General features: G+C 39.5%; 1 protein-coding gene across 1 annotated transcript; it reads left to right on the forward strand.

The window, feature by feature from the left end:
* Window positions 1–328: 328 nt before the first annotated feature.
* On the forward strand, window positions 329–18,638 carry ILDR1 (immunoglobulin like domain containing receptor 1). Its single transcript, XM_063305666.1, has 8 exons — window positions 329–688; window positions 3,485–3,655; window positions 6,916–7,065; window positions 7,644–7,763; window positions 9,189–9,335; window positions 13,949–14,053; window positions 15,407–16,230; window positions 16,848–18,638. The coding sequence occupies exons 1-8, from the start codon at window positions 631–633 to the stop codon at window positions 16,887–16,889; spliced, it is 1,617 nt and encodes a 538-aa protein (XP_063161736.1). The 5' UTR covers window positions 329–630; the 3' UTR covers window positions 16,890–18,638.

Consider the following 18,638-nt stretch of genomic DNA (forward strand, 5'->3'; position numbering starts at 1 on the left):
AATGGCGTGATCAGAGCTGACATATTGAGCAGTACCAGAAATAATGGCTGTATCCATACAGTTTGCGACTCATTACCTTATGTGAATCTAACCAGTGTGATTACCTTAACGGTGTATTGGGTCGCGGCAATCGAGCTAATTTAATAACCGCGGTCCAGTTCATCGTAGTATGTCGTGAGAACACCGCCGGCATGAATTCCAGTTACAGGGAAAGCAAGCGAGGACGGTACTATTCAAATCTTGCTTGCTAGCTTCTTTTTCGGCATCTGGCTAGACGTGGCTGGGACAGACTTATGGACGGCGGCCTTTGGTCTGGTTCAGCAGAGGTCTCCGCGCGCGGTTCGGTAGCGAGCTGGAGGGAGGGAAAGGCAAGCGCGGCACCTGCAGGTATTCGCCGCGGAGTACTCCTAGAGGAAATGGGAAAGTGCCTCAGCAACAGGTGCCTGCGGAGACTAAGCGGAGGAAGTGAGCGCTTGCTTGAGCTCGGCCGCTCCTCTCCCGGGGGGAAAGGCTCTAGGCTCCCTTCCTCGGCTGCAGAAAAACAGAGAAGGAAACGCCGCGTGCAATTAAGAGTTAGGGAAGTGCGGACTGAGGTTTACCTAGAGGCTCCGGACAGTGGGAGGAGACGCCATGGCCTGGATCTGGCAGTGGCAACTCCAAGCGCTCTTCATCGGCCTTACCGCGACAGGTGAGTCGGCAAGAGGGGAGAGAAGCTGGTAGCTAGAGAGAACGGAGTAACCTAGATCTTCTCTTGCTTTTACCTAGTAAATTGGTGCCCCCTCACCTGGTTCTTTCTCGCTTTTTTTTTAAAGCAATTTCCTGATCAGACAGCCTCGAGGCTGTGCAGCTGATCAACCATATTCAGATGTTTCTCAGCTGTTTTAAATTATTAAATTATTAAACTTTCCTTGGGAGAAGGGAAATGTTTCTGATGTGAAATCACAGTTTTAGGGCAGGAAGATGTTTAGCTAGGAATGTTTAGTCTCACCTTCCTATATTTTATTTGTAAACTTGCATGTATGTAGAGATTTGTACACATATGTAGCAGTATTGTCCAGGTCAGAATTGTTAGAAATTCACATATAGTTACTTTTCATTGGATGAAAATTGTGATTTATCTGAATGCATAACTCTAGTTTCACAGAAAATAGTTTGCTTGTCTGCAGTTTATTTTGTTGTGTGAATCCAACTGTAGTTTATTACTCATGGGTGAAACCTTTTTTCACCTTGAGGACTATACAGTAGTTTGTTTAAGGAAAACTCTGTGCTTCACTCAATAGTAAAATAACCAAAGTCACATATCCTTCTAATTCACATGCATCAATTTTATATTTCCTCTCTTTCACAAATTCATGCTTACACATACACCCCATTTGCAAACATAACATGCAAAAGGGTTCATATAAAACATAGGTTAAAGTTTCATTGTGGTTAGTGCGACTAGTTTATGTTTCAGGGTATCATGCCTTGCCAAGTAGTAGGAAAACAAAGTACAGTATGTCAGTTCCAAAGCTGCTGTACTGTACGTCTTTCTTCCATTCTGAGAGGAATATCAATAAAACAGGAAAGCTTTGAGAAATGACTTCTTTCTGACTATTATCTTGTTGGAGGACTAAAAGCTACCAATTTTTTCAGAGTTGCCACAAAGAGGTCTCTGGGGCCATTTCCTCAATAATGTCTTACAGTGTCACTGGCCTATTGCTATTGTGATATAAAATCTATGTTTGTTAGTGATTTGTTACCATAGCAATGGTTGAGTGATGCAGTAAGTTCTATTCCAAGGTTAAGGGAGGTCAATTCCAAGATTGACATCTTAAGTGCAGAAAGCAGGAAAGTTACCTTTTGTATCGTTGCCCTGGTGTTCCTCCTTTGGCCCCATAGTTGGTTAATCCTAGATGCCAAGGATTGCCAATTCAAGATTAACGTCTTAAGTGTAGAAAATGGGAAAGTTACCTAAATGAGAATAAACAGTCCATGGATGGACTTCCATCTCAGCCTAGAGTATCACTATATTCTATTCTTTCAGGGATATCCTCTGTGGGATTGATTTCTTAGATCAGATCTGGGGGCTTGAGGCTACAGAATTGTAAGTTCCAACAGCTGTAGTTCCAGTAGTGAAGGATGCTGGTAGATCAACAGTGTCTGGAAGGTGCAGGTTTCCTATTTGGGAGCCTCAGTTTTTCAAATCATGTTCCAGTCTACCACAATAATATATATTTGACACAGATAATCTCTTCAAAATGATTAAATTTTTTAGCTCCACCTTGAAAAACAATTTGTTTTTTTTCCCTAATTCACTAAAATTTCCCTGCAAGTGTAATACTTAGATCAGGTACTCTCCAAATGTATTAGACTCAGTCATATGCAAAGACCAGGCTATTGAGATATGCAGATGTTCCAGTGCAACTGATGTAATGGACACCCATTCCATTGGAGAAGGGTGGTATAGTCCATAGAGGAAGCATACTGCAGAACTGCTTTAATATTTCTCACAAATAATTACTCTAAGCACTGTTTGGAATTCAAAGGAGCAAAACTGCTGAAATAAAATGAAATTCTCTTCCTTCATTCCACTCTGGGTAGTAGGTAGTATTTGAGTTATTCTATCTAAGGCAGTGTATATTTATGTTACATTATCACAAGTACTGTGATATCTTTCACACTAGAATATTTCTTCTATGTTATCTTGTATACCTACATGATAATGAAATCACAGGATTATAGTTAATGTAACAGGTACAGTATATCATAACTGTACAAGTATTAATAATTTCACTTATTTAAAGAATTTATAAGACCACCAAACTCATACTTTAGGACTCTGGGTGGTATGCATCAATAAAACCAAAAAAAAAAGGCTGTGCTGGGATTTTAAGATCTTTTAAGACATTGCAAGTTTAAAGCATTCCCTTTTTTACATTATTTCTTGAAAGTGAAAATATTTTAACTACTGCTGTATGTTATTTTCTTTCTGTGTTATTTGTTTTTTAATTGTTGCCATGAAAGTATTTGTGCTAGATATATAGAATATAAATTCCTTAAATAAATTATACATGTAACAGCTTTTTCCATACTAAATCATGAAATTTGGCCAGCAGTAATGGTTATATGCATGTAATTTTTGGATTGTCATGAGGTTAGAAAGTTCCAGAAAGATTGATTGTAGTGTCAGTCTATGCATCCATTACAAGCCATCAGAACAGATCACATAGTTACTGTTGGAAGCATATGCAGTGTAACAAAAAAATATATAGGGGGAGATCAAGTGGTAGATCAAAGGTTTAACAACTGTTCCACTGCCCTTGTTAAATACGTTGTGGGCAATATATGGAGACAAATATTTGAATCTTTTTTTTTGCAGACACTCACTAAAACTCTGACCTCATCTCCACTTTCTCTTCTTCCCACCTATTTCCTATACTGGAACTATAATATTCAATTAATGTCCTAGAGTACCATGTGGGGTTTTTGTTTGTCCTTGCAGGTTGCTTCTCTGTTCTGGTGACTGTGCCAGATACTGAGCGATACACAACTTTATTTGCTTCTGTGACCCTCCGATGTGACTATAGCACTTCAGCACCACTGCAGGATGTAGTTGTTACCTGGCGCTATAAATCTTTTTGCAAGGACCCCATTCTTGATTACTATACTATTGGTGAGTACTTCTGCTAAGGATCTGCCAGGAATTACTATCTACAAACTAAGAAAGGCAGCATGATGTAGGGAAGGCAATAGATTTTTTTTTCCCCTTCACAAAACTTCCAAACAGTGGTACTGTGTTTCTTCAGTCTCTGAAATAACAACCGTTGGATTCTAGTCCAATCTAGTAAATTGTGCAAATAGTTATCTATGCTTTTGCTGACTATTTAGCTTCTATCCTACACATCCTGCATTTCTTAAACACAGAACCTTGAGAAGGTATCTTTGTAATTTTATGAAGGGAGCCTTCTATTGTGCAAGATATATTCCTTCAGACCAGGTTAATAGGTTCTGTCTCCCTGCAGTGGGTAGTAGGTAGAGAGAACTCCAAAGCAATCAAAAAGAGATGTAACCAAACAGAAACATCCACTAACTCCAGATTACGTCACCATTGCCCCAAGACAAAACCCAGGTCCAACATGTATCAGGCCTCAGTGACTTAGAACAGATCCACAGTTGCAGTGGTGGTCATGAACTCCTGAGCCATCCCATACTCAGCACCCAAGGATGGCAGATTAAAGTTCCCCAGGATCATTAGCACAGAAAACTCTGCTGCCAGCCTGGTAACCAAATCAAACAGGCCAGGCAAGGATGCCACTCCACAGCAGGAAGTCAGTCCAGAAGCAGCAATCCCATCTGTTTCCTAGAGCACAGCCTCACAAATAGGGTCTCACATCCAGTTATCTGTGGGGCAGAGCCTCTGAAAACTGTCAAAGTCTCATAGGCGACAGTCGCCAACAGCTGCTTCTCAGGGCCGGAACATACCATGGTGATGTATATACAGATTGCTGGAAGAATAAAATCTGACCTCAAAAATGAGGAGAAATTAAGAAAAATGAAAAAAATTGAAATGACAGAATCAATCACCTGTTAGGCCACTGATGTAAACTGATTGGATATGATATGGAGACAGAACAAATAAAACTTGTATGATAAATTGGATGCAAAACTTCAAAGTCACAGTGCTAATACAGTGATGGGAAGAACTGTGGAACAAATCTATAAAATAAAATTCACTCCAAGCTATGGTTTGAGAGAGAACTGGTATAAAATGCTTTACAGATGGTATACAACTCTGTCAATAATTGCCAAAATAGAGGAATCATACAGTAATAAATGTTGGAAATGCCACGAAACAAAGAACATTCTGCTGTATGTGATGGATATGTAAAAAATCCCAAAAGTATTAGAAAGATATACACAGCACTATTCAGAGAATTTTAGGGATCAAATTCAAAATGAAACCACAATTTTTTTTTATTAGGTATAATTCCAGAACACATCAATAAAAAAATAATTTATTAAAATGCATGCTTATGGCTGTAAGGACAAACTTTGCACAACACTGGAAAGAAAACATAGTACCGGCAATATCAGATCGGGGATTTAATTTTGGAGAATATGCAGCAATGGCAAAATTAACAGTATATATACATAATAGAAATTTAAATTTAAGCAAGAATGGGTTCTACATATGTTTGTGTGTGTGTGTGTATATATATATATTACATATTACACAGCAAAGTAAATACAAACATTTAGAATATGGTTTCTAAAGCTTATGCCAACAGTTACTGCAAATCAGCTGGAGTACAAAGAAGGGAGATGTCAGAAATTAACTACCGTATATTATTTTTAGGAGTGTTTTTTTTCTTTTTTAACATTTATAAACAATATAGTAGAATTTTGGCATTAAGTTCAAAAATTTATACTTTTTTATATCATAAAAACAATACACTCTGCTTGGTATCTTTTACTAAAGTTACATTGAGCAATTGTATAACCAGTAATTATGTGTTTATTCACAGATGATATCTTTTTTGGAAAACACACCTATGTTTTAAATAAAAGAATTATAAGATTTTAAAAATAGTAAGCGCAGAGTACTGTTGATGCACTTTTTCTTTAAAAGAGGGAAATGAATATATGTCTATCTGTCTTTGCTGTATTATTGCTAACTGTTAAAAAAGAATAGCCACTTCCCCACCCCTTTCCTGGATTGAGATTAAGAAGTCGCCATTCTGCATCCAGCCAGGTTTTGGTAATACAAGCCAGATTGTCTCTGTCCTTCAGAATGAGATCTTGAATGAGGACAGCTTTATTACAAGCCTGCCTGACATTAAGCAGCAGCAGCCTGAGGCCAGGGCTGCCAAGAATCTAATGGCTATTCCTTGGAGTTGAGAATAGGGGGCTAGAAGGTAGAATCGTAGGAGACACCAAGAGTGCCTTTCTTCAGAGCAGCCTGTGCACAGGGGATCTCCCATTACATCTGTGTCTGCCTGTCATAACCAGAATGCTACATCCCCCCCACAACAAATCACTCCCCCTCCAAACTCTGCCAACTCGCATGCAGGGTGTAGGATCCCATCTCTATCCAAAATTTCCAAGTCAGAAATCTGAACTTCACGGGTAACGGATTAAAATTAAAATGGAACTCATTGTATATTATTACTTAGAATTGTTTTTGTCATTGTTTATTTCTGTTAAAGAGCCTAGGATCTATCATTTTCCATTCCCATTTATTGACAAATCCCAAGAGCTATGCCTTTATTCAGATATTGGCCTGGTTAACATACCGTAACACACTGTACCATAATGTATTTGCTTGATTGTGGTTTGATTTGCTCTGCGAACCCATCACTTGTTTATTCAGTAAGTCATGGTTTAAATGTATGACTTATTGTGATACATAGGACTTAGTTATTTTGTTATGAGTTTGCCTGCTCTTGTTCCTGTTTTGCCTACCAGTCAGTTTGGCTCACTAGTTGATTACATCTGCTTTTTCAGCTGTCTTGTGCTTTTTTTTCCTGACAAATGGGTTAGGGTTAGGGATATCAATCATTGGTTGACTGTTTTCTCTGAAAACATATGTACCTATATCATAATCACAAGGATATTGCACCAACTAATTACTTCCACAGTGGGCAAAAATGTTTTGGATGTCAGATTTTAATGCTAGTATGGGCAGAAAAGGAACAAAAACCAGTTTGTCTCTGTTCTAAATCTAAATATTAGAACTTGCTGCAATCAGAACTAAAAATCAAAACTAAAAAAACCCTAAAGGACACAAACTATCAAAACTTCTTCAGAAGTTTTTGTTATGTAATGTAATCCATTTTTATTGCTTCCCCTATTAAAGGAAATTATACAGTAGTACAGGGAGAATGGGGAAGTTGGTTCCCAAGGATTTTAAACAATTTGACATTTTATTTGCAGCCTATCAGGCAAACCTAGATCTTGGCCAGGATCCTTCCAATGACTGCAATGACAACCAACGGGAAGTACGCATTGTTGCTCAGAAAAGAGGTCAGAATGAACCAGTGCTGGGTGTCGATTACAGGCAGCGAAAGATCACAATTCAGAATAGTAAGTGATCTTTGGGATACTAGGGGAAGATATGTTAGCATTCTCAAAAATCCCTTCCAACATAGTGTAACAAATTGTGCATATTATATAGTACAGTATGTTTTTGACATTCCTTCTGTCTAATGCTTTATGAACTTGAATTGCAGTCCAGATTTGATTCTGTCATCATACCATGATGTATAGGGATATTTGAATTTCTAGTCTAATAAATCTGAAGGGCACCAGGTTAAAAAAAGAATAAGCTATGTTTGAATGATTGTTACCAGTAAGAATGTACCAAATCAGAATTTATGCGGTTCAGGAGAATTCTGTAGCACCATTATGTCTCCAATCATGCATTGTCCAATAGACTGTCCTTAGGATTGTTTTCTTTGTCTGCATTAATCTCACTTTGGGGGACTAGCACAGTGTAAGATAAACATCCAATTGCATTGAGTCTTGCCATGCCTAAGCACCATGGAAGATTACAGTTACTGACTTCCTATTATTCAAAATAATTATTTTTGTTATTCAGAAATTTATGTCATTGTCTGATATCAGCATTGGTAAGGTTTCGTTATGGTGTTTTCCATTTATAGGAGCAGATCTTGTGATTAATGAGGTGATGTGGTGGGACCATGGAGTCTATTATTGTACTGTTGAAGCTCCAGGTGACACAACTGGTGATCCAGACAAAGAGGTCAAGCTCATTGTTTTGAGTATGTAGCATCATTTCTGGGGGTCAAATTTTAGGATAATTTTCTTTTTTTCAGTGCCAACTATGGTGTTTTGGAATAAATAATGGAAGTAACAAGAGGATTGTACACTGATCCTCAAGATGCATGCTACTGAGTTCAGCTAGAAATTCCTGATGAGTACAGTTGGACTGCAGCATTAGATTAACTGTGTGTGTATGTATGTGTTTGTGTGAATGTATGTATGTGTGTGTGTGTGTGTATGTATATGTGTGAAAATGATCCCAAATAGAAGTGATAGCAGCAATAATGTGTTTTACCATGTACTTTTTCCAAACACAGAGAAAGAATAACTATGGGTGGATTCTCTGATGTTAAAAATAGTGTGCAGATAGGATCGCAAACTTCCCTCCTTTCCACAGTTTATGTCACAATTCCTCTATATTATAATTCTGATGTAATCAATGTATGTCTGTTAGTCAACAAAACTCTTGTCAGCCCTTTGAGGCCAGGTCAGGAAGTGGACTCCCCAAGAAATACTGGAACTCTACTTCATTGATAAAGGCTGTAATGACAAAAACTTGAAAGTGTGACAATATTTTCCTTCCCCTCAAACACCTTCCTTCCTCTTTTCTTCTATATAATTACAAGAGTTTTTTGTTTCTAATATCCTATATATGTTGCTATTAGCATCATACCCCATTTGTAGTTTGTCTTAAACATTTGTAACTTCAAATGTTGGTTTATCAAACTAGCTAATTTCAATAATACTAAACTGTATGTAATTGAAAAAGGAAGGAAAAGCTTTCATTCTCTTCCTTACAGTCACACTGAAAGATATGAATGAACTGGATTTGTGCACAGTCTAGTAAACCAGAATTAATCATATGTAAGCACTTGATATCAGGTGCTTACATATGATTAATTCTTGTTTACTAGACTGTGCACAAATCTAGTTCATATCTTTCAGTGTGGCTATAAGGAAGATAATGAAAGCTTTTCCTTCCTTTTTCAATTACTTATCAGAGAGCCAGTTTGGTCTAGTGGTTAAGGTTCTGGACTAGAAACCAGGAGTCTGTGAGTTCTAGTCCCACCTTAGGCATGAAAGCCGGCTGGGTGGCCTTGGGCAGTCACTTTCTTTCAGCACAACTCAGTGCATGTAGACTAGCCTCCTTGTGGTGCACCCTTGGTAACGTGACTTGTCACGGCTAAATAGTCGACACATCTGGCTGCTGGGCCTCACAAGGATTTCCCAGCAAGAAAAAGCAGCATGAACCCCAAACTGCTATGCCATACGATTAAAAAAAAAACTTGATATCAAAGACAACATCAGGAAAAATTGGGAAAAAGTTTATCTTCGACTGCAAGATGATCTGCAGATACCTAGGAATGGAAAAACCAACAAATACTGAATAATAATTTGAATGGTCCCTCTTCTACTTGATGCAGACTGGCTGACGGTAATCTTCATCATTCTTGGCGGCCTCCTCCTCTTCATGTTAATTGGAATATGCTGGTGCCAGTGCTGTCCTCAACATTGTTGCTGCCATGTGCGCTGTGCCTGCTGCCCAACTCGTTGCTGCTGCAATGAAAAAGGTAATCCAGAAAACAAGATTTCTGTCCTGGGCATTGATACTGTACATAATCAACAAAAGAGGTGTACTAAATGTAGGCTGTTTCCATATGTACTTCATTGACTTCAGGATGTCAGAGCCAAAAGAAATACAACCCAATATTAAGCATGATAAGAACATAAATTATTCCAAATTTAGTGTCCCTCAATGTTTAATTTGTCTAGTTGTTTTGTGTTTTTTTAAAAAGGTATTTAGAACAGACTGCAGCAAAGGATCGTTACCTTGTCGTGGTGCTGGAGCTTGAGCACCTCAATGATGCCATGAGCTAAACCGTGAAGGGCCACCCAAGACGGGAAGGTCATGACAGAGAGGTCAGACTAAATGCGATCCCTGGGGAAGGTAATGGCAACCCACCCCAGTATTCTTGCCATAAAAACTAAATGGATCAGTACAACCAGAGATATGTCGGTATACCATCGGAAGATGAGACCCCCAGGTCGGAAGGTGGTCAAAATGCTACTGGGGAGGGACAGAGGATGAGTTCAACTAGCCCCAGATGTGATGACGCAGCTAGCTCAAAGCCGAAAGGATGGCTAGCGGCCGACGGTGCTGGTGGTGAACGGCGAATCCGATGTTCTAAGGATCAACGGACCACTGGAACCTGGAATGTAAGATCTATGAGCCAGGGCAAATTGGATGTGGTTATTGGTGAGATGTCAAGATTAAAGATAGACATTTTGGTTGTCAGTGAACTGAAATGGACTGGAATGGGCCACTTCACATCAAATGACCACCAGATCTACTACTGTGGACAAGAGGACCACAGAAGAAATGGAGTAGCTTTCATAATTAATAGTAAAGTGGCTAAAGCAGTGCTTGGATACACTCCAAAAAACGATAGAATGATCTCAATTCGAATTCAGGGCAAGCCATCTAACATCACAGTGATCCAAATATACGCCCCAACCACAAATGCTGAAGAAGCTGAAGTAGAGCAGTTCTATGAGGATCTGCAGCACCTACTGGACAGCACGCCTAAAAGAGATGTTATTTTCATCACAGGAGACTGGAATGCTAAGGTGGGCAGTCAAATGACACCTGGAATTACAGGTAAGTATGGCCTGGGAGAACAAAACGAAGCAGGACATAGGCTGATAGAATTTTGCCAAGACAACTCACTCTGCATAACAAACACTCTCTTCCAACAAGCTAAGAGACGGCTTTATACATGGATTTCCCCAGATGGACAACACTGACATCAGATTGACTACATCCTTTGCAGCCAAAGGTGGCGGACATCTATACAGTCGGTAAAAACAAGACCTGGAGCTGACTGTAGTTCCGATCACGAACTTCTTATTGCACAATTTAGGATCAGACTCAAGAGATTAGGGAAGACCCACAGATCAGCTAGATATGAGCTCACTAATATTCCTAAGGAATATGCAGTGGAGGCGAAGAATAGATTTAAGGGACTGGACTTAGTAGATACGGTCCCGGAAGAACTATGGACAGAAGTTTGCAACATTGTTCAGGAGGCGGCAACAAAATACATCCCAAAGAAAGAGAAAACCAAGAAGGCAAAATGGCTGTCTGCTGAGACGCTAGAAGTAGCCCAAGAAAGAAGGAAAGCAAAAGGCAACAGTGATAGGGGGAGATATGCCCAATTAAATGCAAAATTCCAGAGGCTAGCCAGAAGAGATAAGGACTTATTTTTAAACAAGCAATGCGTGGAAGTGGAAGAAGACAATAGAATAGGAAGGACAAGAGACCTCTTCCAGAAAATTAGAAACATTGGAGGTAAATTCCAGGCCAAAATGGGTATGATCAAAAACAAAGATGGCGAGGACCTAACAGAAGAAGAAGAGATCAAGAAAAGGTGGCAAGAATATACGGAAGACCTGTATAGGAAGGACAACAATATTGGGGATAGCTTTGACGGTGTGGTCAGGGAGCTAGAGCCAGACATCCTGAAGAGTGAGGTTGAATGGGCCTTGAGAAGCATTGCTAATAACAAGGCAGCAGGAGACGGCATCCCAGCTGAACTGTTCAAAATCTTGCGAGATGATGCTGTCAAGGTAATGCATGCTATATGCCAGCAAATTTGGAAAACACAAGAATGGCCATCAGATCGGAAAAAATCAACTTATATCCCCATACCAAAAAAGGGAAACACTAAAGAATGTTCAAACTATCGAACAGTGGCACTCATTTCACATGCCAATAAGGTAATGCTCAAGATCCTGCAAGGTAGACTTCAATTCATGGAGCGAGAATTGCCAGATGTACAAGCTGGGTTTAGAAAAGGCAGAGGAACTAGGGACCAAATTGCCAATATCTGCTGGATAATGGAAAAAGCCAGGGAGTTTCAGAAAAACATCTATTTCTGTTTTATTGACTATTCTAAAGCCTTTGACTGTGTGGACCATAACAAATTGTGGCAAGTTCTTAGCGGTATGGGGATACCAAGTCACCTTGTATGCCTCATGAAGAATCTGTATAACGACCAAGTAGCAACAGTAAGAACAGACCATGGAACAACGGACTGGTTTAAGACTGGGAAAGGAGTATGGCAGGGCTGTATATCCTACCTATTCAACTTGTATGCAGAACACATCATGCGACAAGCTGGCCTTGAGGAATCCAAGGCTGGAGTTAAAATCTCTAGAAGAAACATTAACAATCTCAGATATGCAGATGATACCATTTGATGGCTGAAAGTGAAGAGGAACTGAGGAGCCTTATGATGAAGGTGGAAGAAGAATGTGCAAAAGCTGGCTTGCAGATAAACCTCAAAAAAAACAAGATTATGGCAACCAGCTGGATTGATAACTGGCAAATAGAGGGAGAAAATGTAGAAGCAGTGAAAGACTTTGTATTTCTAGGTGCGAAGATTACTGCGCATGCTGACTGCAGTCAGGAAATCAGAAGATGCTTAATCCTTGGGAGAAGAGCAATGACAAATCTTGATAAAATAGTTAAGAGCAGAGACATCACACTGACAACAAAGGTCCGCATAGTTAAAGCAATGGTGTTCCCCGTAGTAACATATGGCTGCGAGAGCTGGACCATAAGGAAGACTGAGAGAAGGAAAATAGATGCTTTTGAACTGTGGTGTTGGAGGAAAATTCTGAGAGTGCCTTGGACTGCAAGAAGATCAAACCAGTCCTTACTCCAGGACATAAAGCCAGACTGCTCACTTGAGGGAATGATATTAAAGGCCAAACTGAAATACTTTGGCCACATAATGAGAAGACAGGACACCCTGGAGAAGATGCTGATGCTAGGGAGAGTGGAAGACAAAAGGAAGAGGGGCCAACCAAGGGCAAGATGGATAGATGATATTCTAGAGGTGATGGATTCGTCCCTGGGGGAGCTGGGGGTGTTGACGACCGACAGGAAGCTCTGGTGTGGGCTGGTCCATGAAGTCACGAAGAGTTGGAAGCGACTAAACGAATAAGCGACAATTTAGAACAGAACACCCTTAAGTGTTTTTTTTAAAAAGTATCCCCCATAAAAATACCAGTAACAATAAACTTCGTATAATAAAAGTTTGGCCACTCCAGAAAAGGCTTTAATCTCTGCGTCCACCAATCTAAGTCAGACAGGCACGTGAAGAGGATTTCTACAGATTTTAAAGTGTAGACAAGTGAAATGAAGGCAGTTTTTCAGTGACTTGATCCCTATACCTAGAATCCATGCTTTCGTTTGCTATTCCCTTTCTCCATATATTTATGCCATTTACAGATGTAAGCCAGAGCCAGTTCAGGATGAGTTTCCTCAGCTGTGAGGCTGCTTTACCGTTGCTGTTATAATTTTTCCTAAACTTGCTTGGTGGTGAGTGAGTTTTCAGTATTAGCATAGAAGAAACACAGCAGGGTAACCAAGGTTATTATATGGACACACTGAGAATCTCAGAAGAAACGGTTGCCAAAGCCTCAGAGATCCTGTAACGTGACACCTGCACTTCCCTCAATCCTGACATGTATGGGACAGCCTTTCTCAACCTTTTTACCCTGGAGGAATCCTTGAAATACTTTTCAGGCCTCAGGAACCTCCACATAAAAGTTGCAAAAAACATGAAAACTTCACAGTACAATGTACTTCAACCTACACCGTCCATGCTTTATACCATTTGCAATAACAAGAAAGTGAAAGGCCGGTGGCTGAGTTGCAGCATGTAAAAATTCTCGCCACTGCGAGCACTAGCATTGCACAGCAGATGACGTTCAAAAAGTGATGTTGGGGGTTGGGTTCAATCACTAACTCTCATGGAACCCCTACCAACCTCTCACAGAACCCTAGACTGTATTTTCTGGCGTTCCTATCACATAAGAATAATTGCTTTGTTCCTTCAGTTAGGTGGATTTCTGTGAAAACGAATGTAAGGGACTTCGGCTGGAATGCAAAGATTGAAGGACATGTCACCTTCCTGTTGATAAAATGAACATTACAAACGATTCTTAAATCTACTTTAAAATAAGTGAGAAGGAACCTGATCGTCATTAAGTTTGACATGCAGTGGTTTATTATTGTAACTCTACAAAATACAAAACAATTCAATCAACTTGACGGGTAGGTGAGGGCATTTAAACGTACTTCAGGTATAATATTGATTATTTTTCTATTCTCTAGTCCTGGAACGACACCGCTTCATGAAACAGGCTCAACAACTTCTTCCATGGATGACACACCACTCCCAGTCATCTTCATACCAACTAAACCCACTATTACAGAGAGGTAGGACTGTGGTCAGAGGTCCAAGGGATAGGAGGCTGCCCCTTTAGTGTAGCATTTGGTTCTTCACTTGACTTAGAGTGTTTGCTCTAGGACTTCATGAAGCTGATTTTCCCAGAGGCACAAAAGAATACAATGATGGAGAACTAATCATTCAGAAGTTTGCATTGTTTTTATCGTTTGGGGCTATTGGGAATCAGATAATGCTAAACATCAGTTTGCTATCTGGGACAGCTTATCATTGCCTTGAGCATTGGCTTTCTTTTTCCTGAACTAAATTTCTAGCTTTTATGACTATTAAGCTTGAATATGACCAGAAAATATCCAGCCAAAGAACTGGATCTTGGCAGGAGGTGGGAGATGTGTGTATGCTCTACATTGTTCCTTGATCCTGATTAAAAATGGTCATGTACTGTTGGGGAACTGCAAAATGTTCTTTATACAAAATGGTTCAAATTCAATCATTTCACATTCAAAATGGGTTCTTCCAATCATTTTGGAAGTGTTCCAGGCTTGAAACAGACCGCAGTGTTAATTTTGAAACATTGCATATTCCTACTGAATATATTATGCAAAATGTAAATATATACTTATTCGCTTCTTTATTTTCAGTTGTAGGAATTTTTTTACTTTGTTGGCAGGGCTAGCATAAAGCATTCTCAATATTAGTAATAATCAGTGGCAGTTGGTTGGTTTGGGCAAATGCCTCCGCAGCCAAACCTGCATTCCATTCTCTCACAAGCTTTTCTCAATCTCTGATTTATTATGAGTTACTAATGTTCCTGAAGTCATCTCAAAGTCAAAAATTCCCCCACCGCACCCCCTGGCAAAAGATTTAAATAATAATGATTGCATCAGAAAGGACACACTGAATCAATAGTCCACAGTTTTCAGTAGCTTTCTGTATTTGGCTATGGAAGCCCTGTCTCTACCAGTGAGGATGCAACTTTTTCTGGTGGTTGGTTAAGTATTCCTCTCCAGCCAGTGATCTTGGTATTGGCTTACTGCGCACCAATACCACATGTTCTTGTGTTTTATATAAATTTTTTGAAAATTTGTTTCCTTTGAGACTTGGCCATACACCGTAATAAGTAGCCCAATGCTGAATCAGTTGAGAGAAGCTGCCCTTTTCAGTTTGTGTTATAAAAGTGCCTTGTATTGTAAAGGTCCTTTGTGCTCTTTGTGAAAGTAATTCCTTACTTAAGTGTGTTGTATTCAAGAGCACACCAACTATCAAAACAGGAGAAAGATGATTTGATTTTTCAAATACTCTATCTTGCTTTTCTATCCAAAGGCACTCCCTGTAGTAATTAATTGGAACATTTTATATTATGTTTTCTATAATTTGTTATGTAGATGTATCTCTCCAAAGCAGCCAGCCATTGATGCCACCACTTGCCCAAGTGCCCTCTAACAACAAGATCTTGGACCATCTTGAGTCTGAGATCAGGAACCTTAATATTTCTCAGCCTGTACTACCTTCACATCATGTTGGAAGCAGTCAGCATCCTAGCATCCTTTCTTCTCTGGGTTCAGAGATTGTGGAACGGAGAGTAATCCAGTTGCCTCCTATCATTGAGCGTATCCCATCCTCTCAGAGAACTAGCAGTTCATCACAGCTGGGGAGGTCTACACGTACTTCAAGACCTCGGAACAGCAGAAATGAAGACGAGAGAGAGGAGAGGAGATGGAGATGTCGTTCATCTTTGGATGATGATTCCCCTTCCAGCTATGATCAGGAGCTATGGGATAGGTATAGAGATCACAGAATTGAATCACAGAGGGATGGCAGCCATCATGATAGGTACCGGAGCTCTACAACAGATGTAGTACCCATCTCACATGGCAGAAATAGTCTTGATTCCTATCTTGAGTCCAGAAGAGGGTATTCTGGACAGTGCCACTCTGAGAGAAAGAACCTCCATTCACAACGGCGAACATATCAACAGAACAATAACTTTGGTCGCCAGGACCATCGACGACATCGCAGCTATTCTCCACCATCCTCCTGGGAGTCATGGAGCTCATCTGGAGAACAAGAGTGCTCCCGGAGAAACAACAGGCCACATCGTAAGCACCATTCCCCGGACTGGCCAGATGAGAAACCACCTAGTTATTGCTCTGTTGAAGTTATCCCAGCCAAGAACAAGAAACCCAAAAAGTCAACAGAGCAACAGTCGGTAAATTGTGATTAAACCTAGCTTTCATGATTGCATGCATTATTCTGTCCTGATATACATGTGCTGGTTTAGAGACAGGAAATAGAGAATGGGATATACTAGATGGGGGGATGCTGTTTCATTGGGGAGGTGCTGCCACTGAGAGGGCACAACTACAGGGTCCAACAAGATGGTATTGTTTGATAGAAGGGACCCAGAGCATGACCTCTCTACTAGATACTGTGGGACAAGCAGAAACAGGGGAGAAAGGCGATCCCACAAATAGACTGACCCTATACCATGTAGGGCTTTACAAGTAATAACCCGCACCTTCAAGAGAACTGGCAGTGCATGCCATATTGTAAAGTTCTATAATACGTTACGTCTGAATCAAAGAGAGGCTCTTTGATGCTGTCAATTCAAACAGCTTGTATTAAAGCTCAGAATTCAGCAACTTTTGAATAGCACCCTTCACGCCAATGTGCCAAGGATTGGACAGCCTCAAATCATGCTAGTGTAAAATGTATTTAAAATTAATAGTCCTAAATAATGAAGTGAACTACAAATGGCTGTTGCCCTGTCATCTTTTCTGGCCTCTTACTAATAGCAGTTTTCTTTTTCTTTTTTTTTCCTTCTAGGAAAAAGGCAGTTCTCGCAGTGGGATGAGTGTTGTCATTTAGCCACTCTGCCACTGCATATGAGATTTCTGTGTCTGCCTGAACAGATTTGCATTCTGGCTTTCAATATTACTCACTAAGCAAAGCAGATCATCAACAGCAGCCTGCAGTTTGTTGTGTTAAAAGTTTCTAACCGTTTTTGCACTTTGAAAAACGCAGTAAGATTTTTTATTTTACAAACTAAATACTGGAACGTTGTGTAGATGATTTCCTAATCTGGATCTTGAGGTATTAATAAGAGTACAAATCTGCAGCAGTTCATTAATTGGTGGGGTAGTTTCTGTTACTCCAAAAGATAAAACTTTTAACCTTGGATAATGAATTACAGAATTCAATCTTGCTTATTATACATATTGAGTCAAAAGATTTCTAGAAAATTTTGAGTCAGAAAACCTTCAGATACTAGTGTATTTATCTAGTATCCATAGTCTGCACAAGTCTTTGAGCTACATTATTTGATGTCAAAAAGCATTAAATCTAGCCTATTTCATGAGGTTTGAACATTCAACGAAATTAAAAAGTTGATAAGTGAAAAAAATATTTTTACTGTAATGTTGGAAACAATGTTGGGCAATAGGCAATAAAAATAACAATTGTAGGGTACTTCTAGTACATCAAGGAAAGCAGCTTGAAGGACAGTGTTGGACTCTCTTCTAATGAGCATCAAGCATGTCCACTCACACTCAGACTGAATCATTTTCAGTCTGAGGCAGATACTCAGAACTGCTCGAACTACTTGGAAATAAGGTATAAAGTGGGATATTGCTGGGTATAATTGTTGGATTGATACTTCAACTTTTTTATTAATGATTTACATGAGAAGATGAGAATGCTTATCAGATTTGCAAATGATACAAAACTAGGTGGGGATTGCTAATATGCTAAAAGTGAAAACTCAAAATTATTTTTATAGTAATGTAAAGCTAGAGAACAATGAAACTGAATGATGGTAAATGCAAAGTTATTATGAAACAAATCAAATGCATGAGTATAAGATAGGTGATACTGAGGTTGATAGAAATACTTGTGCAAAAGATCTTGGAGTAGTAGTTGATTAAAATCTAATTATGAGTCAGCAGTGTGATTCAGTTGCAAAACTGATTTTAAGCTTCATTAAGGGAAGTATAGTTTCCAAATCACGAGATTTACTTATTTTGTTACATTGCATTGATCAGACTCCATCTTGATTGCTCTGTTCAGTTTGGGCACTGTGTTTTACAAAAGATTCAGAGAAGCTGAAATAGGACCAGAGAAAGTCAATGAGGGTGATGAGGGGTCTAGAAACTAAGTCTTACAAAGAGGGGCCAAAGAACTTGGGTCCTAGGCTGTTGTACCTGGACAGAGTACATGAATGTGATTAACACTCTGCTCTCAAGATCTTTGCATCCACCATGCCTCCTTTGATATCCCTACCTTCTCTAGATTGAGCAGGAAAGTCAGCAAGACAGTAGGAAGTAGTTTATGAAGTCAGGGGTCTTGATAAAGCAGGATTCCTGATTATGTGGAGGTCTCTAATCACAATAAAATTTACAATGGGAAAGGGGAGTCAAGAATGGGGGGGGGGGTTAGAGAACATATAGGGCCTCATCCCTCTTGTATTAATTTATCTTAATTATAGATGTAACATCTATCTGGGGTTATAAACAGATGTACAGTATTGTAACATTCTGCACTGTGGAAATTGGCTTTTATCATTTGTCAATTTAAACACAGCCATGTTTGAAAGGAGGATTAAATAAACCATCTGAAATA

Source organism: Candoia aspera, chromosome 5 (genome assembly GCF_035149785.1).
Source record: "Candoia aspera isolate rCanAsp1 chromosome 5, rCanAsp1.hap2, whole genome shotgun sequence".
Classification (NCBI taxonomy): domain Eukaryota; kingdom Metazoa; phylum Chordata; class Lepidosauria; order Squamata; family Boidae; genus Candoia; species Candoia aspera.